This window comes from Neltuma alba, unplaced genomic scaffold (genome assembly GCF_004799145.2).
Source record: "Neltuma alba isolate B1F8T4 unplaced genomic scaffold, ASM479914v2 tig00013081_pilon, whole genome shotgun sequence".
NCBI classification, from domain to species: Eukaryota; Viridiplantae; Streptophyta; class Magnoliopsida; order Fabales; family Fabaceae; genus Neltuma; species Neltuma alba.
In genome coordinates this window covers 584,786-596,218 of record NW_021637411.1, presented here as the reverse complement: position 1 = coordinate 596,218, position 11,433 = coordinate 584,786, and the positions used below count along the sequence as shown (strand labels likewise).

The 11,433-nt window shown below is 36.1% G+C and overlaps 2 protein-coding genes and 1 non-coding gene across 5 annotated transcripts; 1 reads left to right on the top strand and 2 right to left on the bottom strand.

Annotated features, from left to right (window-relative positions):
* Positions 1–4,746: 4,746 nt before the first annotated feature.
* On the bottom strand, positions 4,747–5,585 carry LOC114734204 (uncharacterized). Its single transcript, XM_028921757.1, has 2 exons — positions 5,160–5,585; positions 4,747–5,043 (listed from the first exon to the last, which is right to left on the bottom strand). Exons 1-2 carry the CDS (start codon positions 5,293–5,295, stop codon positions 4,841–4,843), a joined length of 339 nt encoding a protein of 112 aa, XP_028777590.1. The 5' UTR covers positions 5,296–5,585; the 3' UTR covers positions 4,747–4,840.
* A 454-nt stretch (positions 5,586–6,039) lies between these two features.
* On the top strand, positions 6,040–6,111 carry TRNAC-GCA (transfer RNA cysteine (anticodon GCA)). The gene has a single exon. It is a non-coding gene; the product is annotated as a tRNA-Cys (tRNA).
* Positions 6,112–7,443: 1,332 nt separating this feature from the next.
* LOC114734201 (sucrose-phosphatase 1-like) lies at positions 7,444–11,310 on the bottom strand. 3 transcript variants are annotated; one of them, XM_028921751.1, is made up of 11 exons: positions 11,197–11,310; positions 10,546–10,617; positions 10,269–10,355; positions 9,881–10,180; positions 9,615–9,716; positions 9,251–9,445; positions 8,860–9,147; positions 8,347–8,533; positions 8,068–8,114; positions 7,902–7,982; positions 7,444–7,691 (listed from the first exon to the last, which is right to left on the bottom strand). In XM_028921751.1, exons 3-10 carry the CDS (start codon positions 10,326–10,328, stop codon positions 7,914–7,916), a joined length of 1,248 nt encoding a protein of 415 aa, XP_028777584.1. In that variant the 5' UTR covers positions 10,329–10,355; positions 10,546–10,617; positions 11,197–11,310; the 3' UTR covers positions 7,444–7,691; positions 7,902–7,913. The 3 variants fall into 3 exon arrangements, with proteins under 3 accessions (XP_028777584.1, XP_028777583.1, XP_028777585.1); XM_028921750.1 differs by having other exon boundaries at positions 7,457–7,982; XM_028921752.1 differs by lacking the exon at positions 10,546–10,617 and having other exon boundaries at positions 7,457–7,982.
* Between the last annotated feature and the right edge of the window lie 123 nt (positions 11,311–11,433).

Here is an 11,433-nt window from a genome sequence, read left to right as displayed (position 1 = left end):
ATGAAACAGTAGCCTATGATAGGAGATGGTGGAGGGGGATATGGCAAGCGAAATTAATTCGGTGGGGCGGGCCAAAATTGACTCCGACGCGGAGAGAAAGTGTAAAAGAGAGAAATTGCAGGTGAGTTTGTGATTGTGCGAGGCGTAGGAGGAATTAAAGCGGCATGAAGGAATTGAGACGGGGGAGAGGAAAACGGCAGGAGATCGCAGCCCTTTGAAAGGAGAGACAAAAGGGCAGGGGAGCGGAAAATAATAAGGAAGAGGGTAATAGGAGTGTGAAAGAAAAGGGAAGTCAGTAATAAGTAATCAATAAGAAGAAGGAAATGAAAGAGAAGCAGAAGGAAGAGGAATATATGAGGAAGACGACGAAGCAGCAGATGTGTCCGGAAGGCTGTAATGTTGCTTAATGTGGGGATGGCGACTCCTGCCCTCCCATAAACAGGGCAACCATGGCAACAGTCAACAGCCTTTTATTAACAGAACTTGTTCCGCTCACAATGTTTAAGTTGTTTGCTCAGCAGAATTAGTTTAAAATTTAATTTAATTTTAAACATAAAATTTTAATTCATTTTATTTTATTTTTCATCTAATTTTCTGAAGTAATATTTATAAATAGGTGCACGTTAAATATTTCATAAAATTCTGACTAATACATATAATCAGTAAGAATATTTTTTAAAAACATATAATTATAGTAAATAACTAATTTAATAAATTTTTTTAATCCAACTATTTGAGAGAGACTGAAGGCCAAAAAGATGTGGGACCTCTAACTCACTGTAATTGACCCGCCTCCACGCTTTCGTCCTAAACACTAAACCCAGGCATCTCCCCTCCTCACTGCGCACCCAAATGCCCATTTTGTACGTATCCTCTGAAAGAGACTTGCATGAGTATCATATCATTCTATCCATGTACGCCCATATGTCATTTCAAACCATTTTGGCTGATGTCATCAATGTTTATTTATGATATTAAATCTAAAGATAACTATGATAATTTAATGAAAGCCACGCCTTTACATCTAATATATACAATAACGATTTTAAAACAAATGGTATGAGTTGTTTATTATAATGAGGTAGCCACGACTTGAGGTTGCTAGTTGCTACGATAGCTGGCATGACGAATGAACCGAGTTGAGAGTTTTGGGGGAAAAAATATAGTGAAGGTATTTTTTATTCCAACAAAAAAAAAAAAAAACCTAACGTCCGATGATTCTGTGATTCTTAGTTTCTACTCATACGGTTACACCAACTAACTCCAATTAAATCGACGAAAAGAAAGGGGACCCAAATGAGGCAGGCCCTTGCATGGAAGCCGTAATTTCTGAGTTGCGCGGAAGACAGCGTCATGAATAGTGGTTAATGGTCAAATTGGTTCGTGGCCACACTATACTCTCCCTTGTCCCTTTTTACTTCTTCCCGTGATCCTTTGACTTGTAGGGTCAAAACCCCAATTTGTCCCGAGAGATCCCTTCCATTCTTCTTGTTCATCATATACATATATTTATAGATATATATATATATATATATATATATATATAACACAGGGCAACGATTAGGTAAACATGCATATAAAACATGAACCAATGCTAGATTTCTGACCTTTAATAATGTTCTTATGTGTGTGTATTGGCATCAAAAATAATAAAAATAATATCAGCGTCGTCAATAGGCAATGAGGCGGGCCACACCTTAATTTGACGAAGAAATGAGGCAGCCACCCACGTCATGGGATTTGGGTTTCCCTGAAATTGTTATGAGTCGCTCGCTTTTATAGCTTTCTTTTATCTGTTTTAATCTCAAGCCCATTACTTTTTTTTATCAATAAATGCCTCACCCCTCCCCCCAGAAAAAAAGCACACACACACACACACGCGACCAAGTGCCAAATCTATGAAAACCATCTCCAGGGATGGATCTGCAAGATCGAATTGAGTGCGACGAGGTTCAACTAACCTTTTTTTTAATCTTTTTTTGAGCAAGGAGAAGTTTAATTAACCTTAATGTTCTTTGAAACCGCCGTTACATAACCAAAATGCTTATTACTATCTTCCATTCTTAATATAAAACTTTATTTAACTTTTATTTTGATCATAAATATAAGACTCTTGTCCATTTTATCTCTCATATTTTTTTTTAAAAGTAATCTTTTTAACAATGATAATTTTAGCTAATACACTTGATTAGCAAGGATATTTTAAGAAAAACAACCCATATTTATTATAAATAACTAACTTAACTTCTTTTTTTTTTAGTCTTCTCAAATTAATCAACTAGCTCTTATAATTAGGACCAAATGTGGTATTTTACATTATTTTAGCCGGAACTGTTATTTTACGTTAATACGAGACTGCGACTATATTTCATCTGAGGGGGTCGAATTTCCGAGACCTGATAGCTTGACTAATTAAATGCAAGGATAATTATTCACAAAATAATTTTTTAAAAAAGACTATTCCAGAAAAAGGATGATGAAGAATGAAACCCTGCCCATTTTAAAAAAGTAATAAAAAAACGGAAACCGTCCGTGATGATTGCTTTTGTGATTACAATTAGAGAGAAGTCTAGTTATAGCCGCAATTGCACTAAATAATTGAATGAATGAATAATATGCAAATCAAACAAGATACGTTTACATGAGTCCATTGTGTCATCACCACGTCATCCTTAACCAAAAAAAAACAACAGAAAATGAAAACACGCCAGCAACCCTAAACGAAGTCCCCAGAAACAAACAAAACCATAATCTTGCCCAGGTAAAGGCCCGTAATCTTGCCAGGTTATTTCTTGTTATGCTTCCAGACTTAAAAGAATATTTACGAAGGTATTTACAAATCATTCACTAACAACACCCTTTATAAGTTATAATTTATGAGCTGATTCCTTACTTACTACGCTGTCATCGGTTTCTTTATACATGAAAGTATCAATTCACATCATGCAATTTATAACAAATGGCTCAAATCACAAATTGTGAATCGGCTTCTCTATTTCTCAAATTCTGACGTAAATATATAAATATATATATAATTTTTCATGCAATGGGGAATAAATTGTTAAGCGAGCTGTGCATAAACGCAAAGGACAAAACATGCCTGATAAATCTATTCGAGCCATTCAGGAACATGGCAAAGTTACCTCTTAATGTAATTTTTTTTTAATTGACAGAACAATTTATTGAGAAGGAAGTTTTTCATGTTTAGGGGACGGAGACATCTCATTCTTAATTATTTTGCATAAATTGGAAATAGATTTTCTTTGGAAAAAAAAAACATTACAATTGCGAATAAATTCATCCGTGCCAGTGGGTATAAATAGGATATTCAGATTGTCTGGGCGTCACCTGCATTAAGTGGATTTCACTTCAGCCCTGGCCCAAAAGATCATTTAAATTTAATAATTTTTTAACTATAAATAAAGCATATTTATTTTAAAACACCGGTATAGATAGTAAAGTTTGGCCCTAACAATTTGAATAAACGGGCTGGTCTAAAAGTCTGAATTCTTAGAATCTTTTTAAAATATCTTAAATTCTACCTTTGTAAAAAGCATGCCTGCAAGTTTACCTTTTATTTTATTAACTAATATATTTTTAATTAATTTTTATATTAAAATATTTTAAATATATGTTAATTATATTAATTAATTTTATGAATTTTACAAATTATTTTATTATTAAGATATTTTTGTACTTTTAAAAATAGAAAACCGATTATAAGAAAAAAGAAAAGGACGATCTTCTAAAATCTAATCTTGAAATACTTTGGACTCACTGTCATGGGCCCATTGGGTTCGGCCCAAATTAACTACCAGAATCAAATTCTTCTAGAGTATGCTTAAGAATGTAAATAATAGCGATCACATCAATCGTGACTCTCACCAGCTATAAGTCGTGAGCTCACGAGAAAGACTTCACAGGGTCAAAAAGGAACTTTCGTCTTTTTGGTTGGCCAAGAAAAGATATGTCTCCCCCTTTGTGATCCCATATTTGTTTTATAATCGCGCGTATATTACCATATACGTGGATTTATGTGTGTTATATTCCTCCTCCTTTACTTTAATTATATTTTGTCGAAATTAATCTGAACTTTTTTATGTATTTGTTATTGAAGTAGATGTGAACTGTTTACCGGATTAAAACGATCCTTATGTATAAGAAAATGAAAAATATTCTAGTTATCGGGAAGAGAGTGAATCTGAAACATTTATTTCGTTACATAGGCTCACAAGAATGAGGGCACTGCGCCAAAATATTATATTTCGGGGATTGATAGTACCTGAAAAGATAAAGAAATTAAGTAATAAACCAGAACATGATTAAGCTCACCAATCCATCCATACATAATGGAGCGGAGTCTGGAGCCATAGATAATTCTAATTCGGTTTATCTTATCTCTCTATTGTAATCCCAACTCCTTTAAATTACTTTTTTTTTAATACGAGGACTTTTTAAAAGGTCAACCATTTCAGTACTACTCTTATCCAAACACACTTAACTGCGGAGTTATGATAGGATCCTGTGCATTAGTGTTGATATGATCGCACTCTTTTTAAATTAAATTTTAACTGTACATACCAGTCTACATTTTTAAACATTATTTAAGTCAATTAGACGACGGCGTACCATTGTAACAGACAGTCTACTCAATAAATAGAAGCCATTCGTGAAAAACACAGAGAGCAGCTCAAATGAATCAATGAGTAATGAGTGAGACAGGATTAAGAAGAAGAAGAAAAATAGAGGGAAGGCAAAATTAGAGATTCATAGAATGATGGAAATAAAGAGATTACGGCGTGTGTCTGGCAGAATTTAAAAAAAAAAAAAAAAAAAGAGGTCAGAAACGAAGGGTCCTATGCTTGATAATGCCTCTATAAAGAGCTGCCCTATTGGGAGGCATTACATCCTCCAATCTAGGAGCACCCTCCCTCCATTCTCTGCTCTTATAACCCTTCGTCTTCCCATCCTCCTTTACTCCAACCACTATCACTTTCTCTGCGAATCGCACCTTCTTCTTCCCTTGTCCCTTCTCACAATTACCTTTTATTCACAAATTTCACCACATTTAACACCAAACCAAAAATTCCACCTTTCCGGAAAGATAACTTCAAAGATTAGAAAAGAAAACGAAAAACAGAGAGAGAGAGTGGCAGTACCAGAGATTTGGAACTCAAACTTGTTCATGAAGTCAGACACCAATCGCTTATGGAGGTGATGAAGCAGAAAAGCCATACTTGCCGATACGGAGAACACGGCCACCAACCCATACCTGGTAGGGCTATCCATCGTCATCTTCTCTGCTCTGCTTCCGAATTTGTAAAATTATTGGATGTATTTGGATGAGGGAGGAAGAAGGAAGATACTAGGCATGATCCAGGAAGACAAAGAACATGGAAAGAGGCATTAAATGGGGAGAAAAAGAGGAAGAAAAGAGGGGACGAAGAATCATTGTGTTTTCCGGGGAAGAAAATTATGAGAGGAGAAGGAAGAAAGTGAATGTGGTTGTTGGAGTCTCTGTATATATACGGAACATGTGGAAACGGAATTAGCCTCTTCCTCTGTAAGGCAGACGGTCGCTTTTGTTTACCTATCTTATTTAGCACTATAAGAATCTTGACCCTCCCATTCACACTAATGGCTAGGGGAAGACCTCAAACAGGGAAGCTTCCTTTTTTGGGGACCCACAAAATGGCGACTCAATTTATGTATGCGTCACATATTTCTGGGCTCTCTCTCTCTCTGTTTTGGGTTTGTCTCTCCTTCATGTGACCCACCCATGATATGAATCTCCCATTCCACATGCCCCCACCATTCATATCTTTATTTAGCTTTCCAAATATGACAAAAGCACAAACAGGTTATTTTAATTTATGGTGCTGAAATTTTTTTTGGGACTTGGAAAATTTTAGTTTCGCTATTTATTCCAGAGGTCATCTCACCACGGCCTGTTAAGAGGCTTGACGAGACCATGGGCTTTGATAGAGCAGAGTTAATGAGTTATTATAAGTGATGATATGATACATCGCGATCAACAAAGGGTCCATAGCTCAGTGGTAGAGCATTTGACTGCAGATCAAGAGGTCACCGGTTCGAACCCGGTTGGGCCCTTGTTATGATGTAATTTTTCTTTTCTCTGTGAATGACTAAGCAGCCAGTCATCCATTGACTATTTGTTCTTCCTCCAGTTGGGGCCTTCGGCATCTTCTTTTTCTTTACCCCATGGAAACGAATAACCTCTCCGACAAGACCTTATTCTGATTGGACAACCTTCTCCAGAACTGATGTTCTTGGTTATAGTAACCGCAAGTAATCGTAAGGATGTTGTTTAGGCGTTTATATGCTTCCATCCATCCGCGGCTGAATGGCTAAACGTGCGATAAATAAACATATGGTGTTTGAATTCATGATTTGATAATTTAATTTTTGTATGAAAAACGATTTCCAATCAAAAGTAAAAATCTGAAACTTACGGGTTTTGCCTTTTGAAAAGCAGAGAGAAAAAGTTAAAAATGAGGTGGGTCCACTTTTAAAAATTTTACTATTCTCTCTTATTTTAACTATGAGCTTTTAAATAATTGACTTAAGAGTAATAAAAAATTAGTTAAAATTAATTAAAAGTGATAAATAGGTTATAAATATGTTTTTTTGGGTCCATAATATAAATCATTTTAATTAATTTATCAAGTGACTTATATTTTGAATCAAGTCAATAGGTATTGGGGACATTTGGCGATGATAAGAAGGTTGGATGCCGTTGAAGAGCCTCCTCTCCCAGTCCGTGCGTCAAATACATTGTTTCCTTTGATGTGGGTGGATTGGGGGCGGCAGATCTGCTGCCCTTCTAAAGTTTTGTCTTTGGGCGCATTTTTGTGTGCAAATATTTCTTTATCAATGACACAACATATATATCTATTTTATTTTTCATCTTCTACATCTCCTTATTTATTTTTCATTATTACATCTCTTTTATGAATAAAATACTACTTCCGGTCCTTAATATAGATTTTCTTTGATTTTTATTTTGATTCTAAATATAAGACTCCAATCCATTTTGTCTCTCATATTTATATTTTTTTTCTAAGGTATTCCTTCTAACAATGATAATTCTAGCTAACACACTTAATTAGCAAAGATATTTTAAGAAAGACAACATCTATTTATTACAAATAACTAACTTAACCTCTTTTCTTAATCTCCTCAAATTAGTCAACTAACTCTTATAACTCTTATAATTAGAACTGGAAGTAATATATATCAAAAATGCACTAACACCCAAAGCAAATTCCAAACTGTCATAGTTAAACTCTCAGCTTTCCGCCCCCCCTCAGGCCTTCACCACTGTCATTCCCTAACCTTACCATTGTCAGTGCATTCTAGCTACTATCGAGGAGCTTCGAAATCGCCCTTCTTTGAATGAGAGTTGCATTATTCAAATACATCTTCCAAAACAAGGCACATAAGAGATGCATTTATTCTTTTTGACAGATCAAACGCATTTTAAAGTCCAGCTTTTCATTCCCTTTCTTGTTTTTTTCGCATATACATTTCCTTCCCTGTTCCAATACTCCCAACAGGGTCTTAGTACATTCAATGAATTCAGCAAAACACAATTCTCCTCCCTCGCGGAAAAAGGTGACAACAGAGATTGGATTGCTCCCAAACTGAACATCACACTGAACTGAAGTGATCTGTAATAAAATTGGATAAGGTTATGAAAATCATCATATCTTTAATGAGCGCCGAAATCCGGAGCGTCGTAGTATAATTACATATAACGGGAGGCATCTTCACATGATGGGTCTTGATACAGTTAATATTCAGAAATTAGCATGTCGAAACACATTTATTGCAAAAGTTATCACAAGATACTCTGGAACTTAGAATCATGCCTCAGGAACCTGCTAAAGCGATTAAGCGTCTTTCCCTGGCTGTTCCAACCGTGTCTGGTGCACATGCACCCACGTGAACTGGCCCGAATCCTGAAAGTCATATTTCACTCGTCTCAGTGAACAATAAAGGGGCATCATGAAAAATTACTCAATGCATTGAACTTCACTAACCCACCTTTTTCCTTAGTATGACAGTGTGCACACATCCTTGCCGCGTCTCACCTGTAGAGTTGAAGACAATATACACAAATCAAATTTAACTCGAGGCATCTGGGGAGATTTTCCAACAATCCTACAGATGTCCAGCCACTGTTCCATGTAGATAGATTATTACACATGCCACATGGCAAAGAGTCCAACACGTAAACATATAGCTTTTCCTAAGGTATGCAGCAGAAGAGGAATCAAATACCACGATAGTCTAGCAACGTGAGAGGATGAAAAAATTGCTTACCACATGACTCCCACGTATGAAACTTCACCAGCCAAGCATCTGAACTAAGCTGAGTAGCCAATACACTGTCCACCCAAATCCTATATTTTTTTCCCCGCTTGTCCCCATAGGATGCTCTGAGAAATTTTACAAGCTCCCCAATACGATGCTCAGAACCAGAGGGATGAATAAAAGTGCCAGATGGATCCTGCGTATTTAAAGAGAATGGTTGAGACAGATTTTAAGAAAATAAATTCTAAATGGTGTTCTATGATAAATGTCACGTCCAAGTAAATTGGTGGAATATTATAACACTGGAGCAATAAAATGAAAGAAAATTGAAAGTAAATAGAATGGATAAGATGCGATTATGGTGGGATGATGGGTTTTGGGGTACTAATTGACAGCACCCCAGGACATGGAAGAGCAATAGCTACGCTTATTCAAGCAAAACCAAACAATCACAATAATAGACAAATTGCTGGGCAGAAACTAGAAAGTAATAATTTTTGCAGGATGGGTTAGCAGGCACACATAAACTGCTTCTAGATCTGCAAGGAATTGCTCAGACTTCTCAACTTCAGCACGCCTCCACTTTTCACTTAATAAGTTAATTTTTACAATTTCATGCCCCGGAGATGTATTTTCAACAACTTTTGAAACGTCTGGAACATCTCTTGGAGTCAGGTTTGTGCCTAACTTGAAGTGACCAATGGCTTGTATAATCCCAGATGCACATCGCTCTGTGGCATGGATAATCTTGGGGTTGTCTTTCACATTTTTGGCATGCCACTGCAATAACTCTTCTTGGGCATTGCTCACCTACATAATGAACGAAAATGACTGAGCAAAAGATATTGTCACTGACAAATCAAAACTAACATGATTAGGAAATTTATGGCCGTAAACAAATAGAACCGCCAACCATGACACCATAGACTCCTGGAATGCTGAATAACTCCGCATCATTTCCAGAGTCACCACAAACAAGTGTATTGATGGGACGCTTTCCCTCAGTTTCAAATTTTTTTAGCAGATATGCAAGAGCTTGACCTTTGCCAGCGCTTTGTGGTAATATGTCCAAATCAATTCCTCCACTATATATTATTTTAACATCCAACTGCCAAAATGTGAAGCAACAATACGAAACTATTTAATTTGTAATATTAGAAGAAAAAAACAATTGTTAGTTCAGTGCTAATACAACGCATACACAAATTACTTGATGAGAAATAAGGATTCCTGTACTGGGGAAGAAAACAATTGTAAGAAAGGAGTCATATCTTTACCCCACGCTTTCGCAATGTCTCAGAAAGAGCTTCTATCACATTTTGAGCCTTATCTTTCTTGATATAAAAGCTTACTTTGTGGGGTCGCTGCTCTGATTCTGCCTGCAGTACCAATTATTTCAGAAAGGACCTCCATTAGGTATCAATTCATTTAATGATACTAAGCGAAGCAATTTTGTAGGGGGATCTAACAAGTCATACCAAATATCAACAGCCGAACCTCAGACAACAACCAATCAATAACTGTCATTAACTGTATATTATACCTGACGACTAAGTTCAGAAAATTTGCTTGCTTCCTCAATGACAATGTTCCTGTCCCATTTCTGATTCAAAAATTCTTCCCATCCGTCATCTGGCACCATTGATTTATCATAAGTTATCTCAGTTCCCACAGACATTATGGTTATGTCGGGAGTTATCATGGGTTTTTCCTTCCTCAATTGTTTGTAAAGCGTAGGTGACCTTCCAGTTGAAAAAACCAGCAAAGAATCATGACGGTAATACGCTTCCCAAAGAGCATTAAAGCGGAGGAGGGAAAGGTTCTCAGCATCATGGTGATCAACCTACAAGTAGATCATATTCTCCAAATAAATCATTTTAAAAACATAATAAAGCATCAGAGCTGCAAAGACTGACAAATATAAAACATACCATTGTGTGATCAAGATCTGAGACAATCATGAGACGTGCAGAAGACTTTAGCCTATCCATGTTAGTCAATCAATCCCCAATTCGATCCTGTAAGTACACACCGCTTCAGTATTCATCTCAACAAGGTAACCCCATATTTTTTGTGCCTACGTCAATAGACACATTCACAACGTTGCTTTCCCCTTATTTTTATATGTAACATAAACTCCTGTGATGATTAGTTATCTGGCATGGTATAAACACCATATATCTAGATGGAACAAATATTATCGTTTACCTTTTTGAATTAAAGAAGGATGCTGGATTTTTTTTTTCCTTCCTTTTCTTCTTTCTTTTTTTTTTTTGTCCCCTGCAAAAGATAATTTATCTGGTAATCTTTATATCCTGACAGTGGATAAGATTAAAGAGAATGTTGAATATTTAGCGTGGAAAATTGCATGTTCATCCATATCAGAAAAATTGCCAGAACTTTCTTTAGAAGAAAAAATAGCAAGACCCATAACCCCTTCCACAGTAATAAAAAAGTTCTATAACCAATGTAACTTTTCGAAGCCAGTAAAAAAAAGCATCAGAGCGTTGCTAAGACACTAATAAGCTACAAGGAAGTCATTTCTATTACGGAGAATGAATCTCATAAACTGCACCGACTCCAGTAAAACCTATGTAAGTAAATTCGTTCGCCTCGGAGAGGAGCTTTCTAATTGTCCAGGAGGGAGTCGTGTTATATCGGAAGCCAAATTCACTTCTAGGACCTCCCATTCTACCTAGATGCATATAAAGAGAAACCGACAACAAAGTAAACGGCTAAACTAAAGGAAGCGATCGAACTCAAATTCCAATTCTAAAGCAAATCGACAAGAATGCCAGGAATTGAATCACAGGACAGAAGAAAATGGTGTTTACAGACTATTAGGTGGGATAAGATTACCTGCAAGTGGTTCAGATGTTTGGGAAGACGAGAAGGATTGGGAGAAGGTAATTGAGAGGCGGAAGGTGAATTGGTAGTGATCAAGCGAGAACGAAGAATCGGATCCAAATTCGTTGGCGCTTCTTTCATGAGAGAAAAGACAAGCACGCATAAATATAAAAAATATTAAATATAATTAAGAAAAATTGCAAAAAAAAAAAAGACTTTAAAAATTAAAAAATTACATATATAAACCTA

Bases quoted from the DNA above. Each gene is read 5' to 3' on its own strand.
- LOC114734201 (XM_028921751.1), bottom strand. From the start codon at position 10,328: ATGGATAGGCTAAAGTCTTCTGCACGTCTCATGATTGTCTCAGATCTT. The intron at 10,181-10,268 runs GTATGTTTTATA...ATCTACTTGTAG, and splicing joins CAGATCTTGATCACACAATG to GTTGATCACCATGATGCTGA. The intron at 8,534-8,859 runs GTGTGCCTGCTA...TTAAATACGCAG, and splicing joins CAGATCTAGAAGCAGTTTAT to GATCCATCTGGCACTTTTAT.
- LOC114734204 (XM_028921757.1), bottom strand. From the start codon at position 5,295: ATGACGATGGATAGCCCTACCAGGTATGGGTTGGTGGCCGTGTTCTCC. The intron at 5,044-5,159 runs GTACTGCCACTC...TGTGAATAAAAG, and splicing joins GTTTGAGTTCCAAATCTCTG to GTAATTGTGAGAAGGGACAA.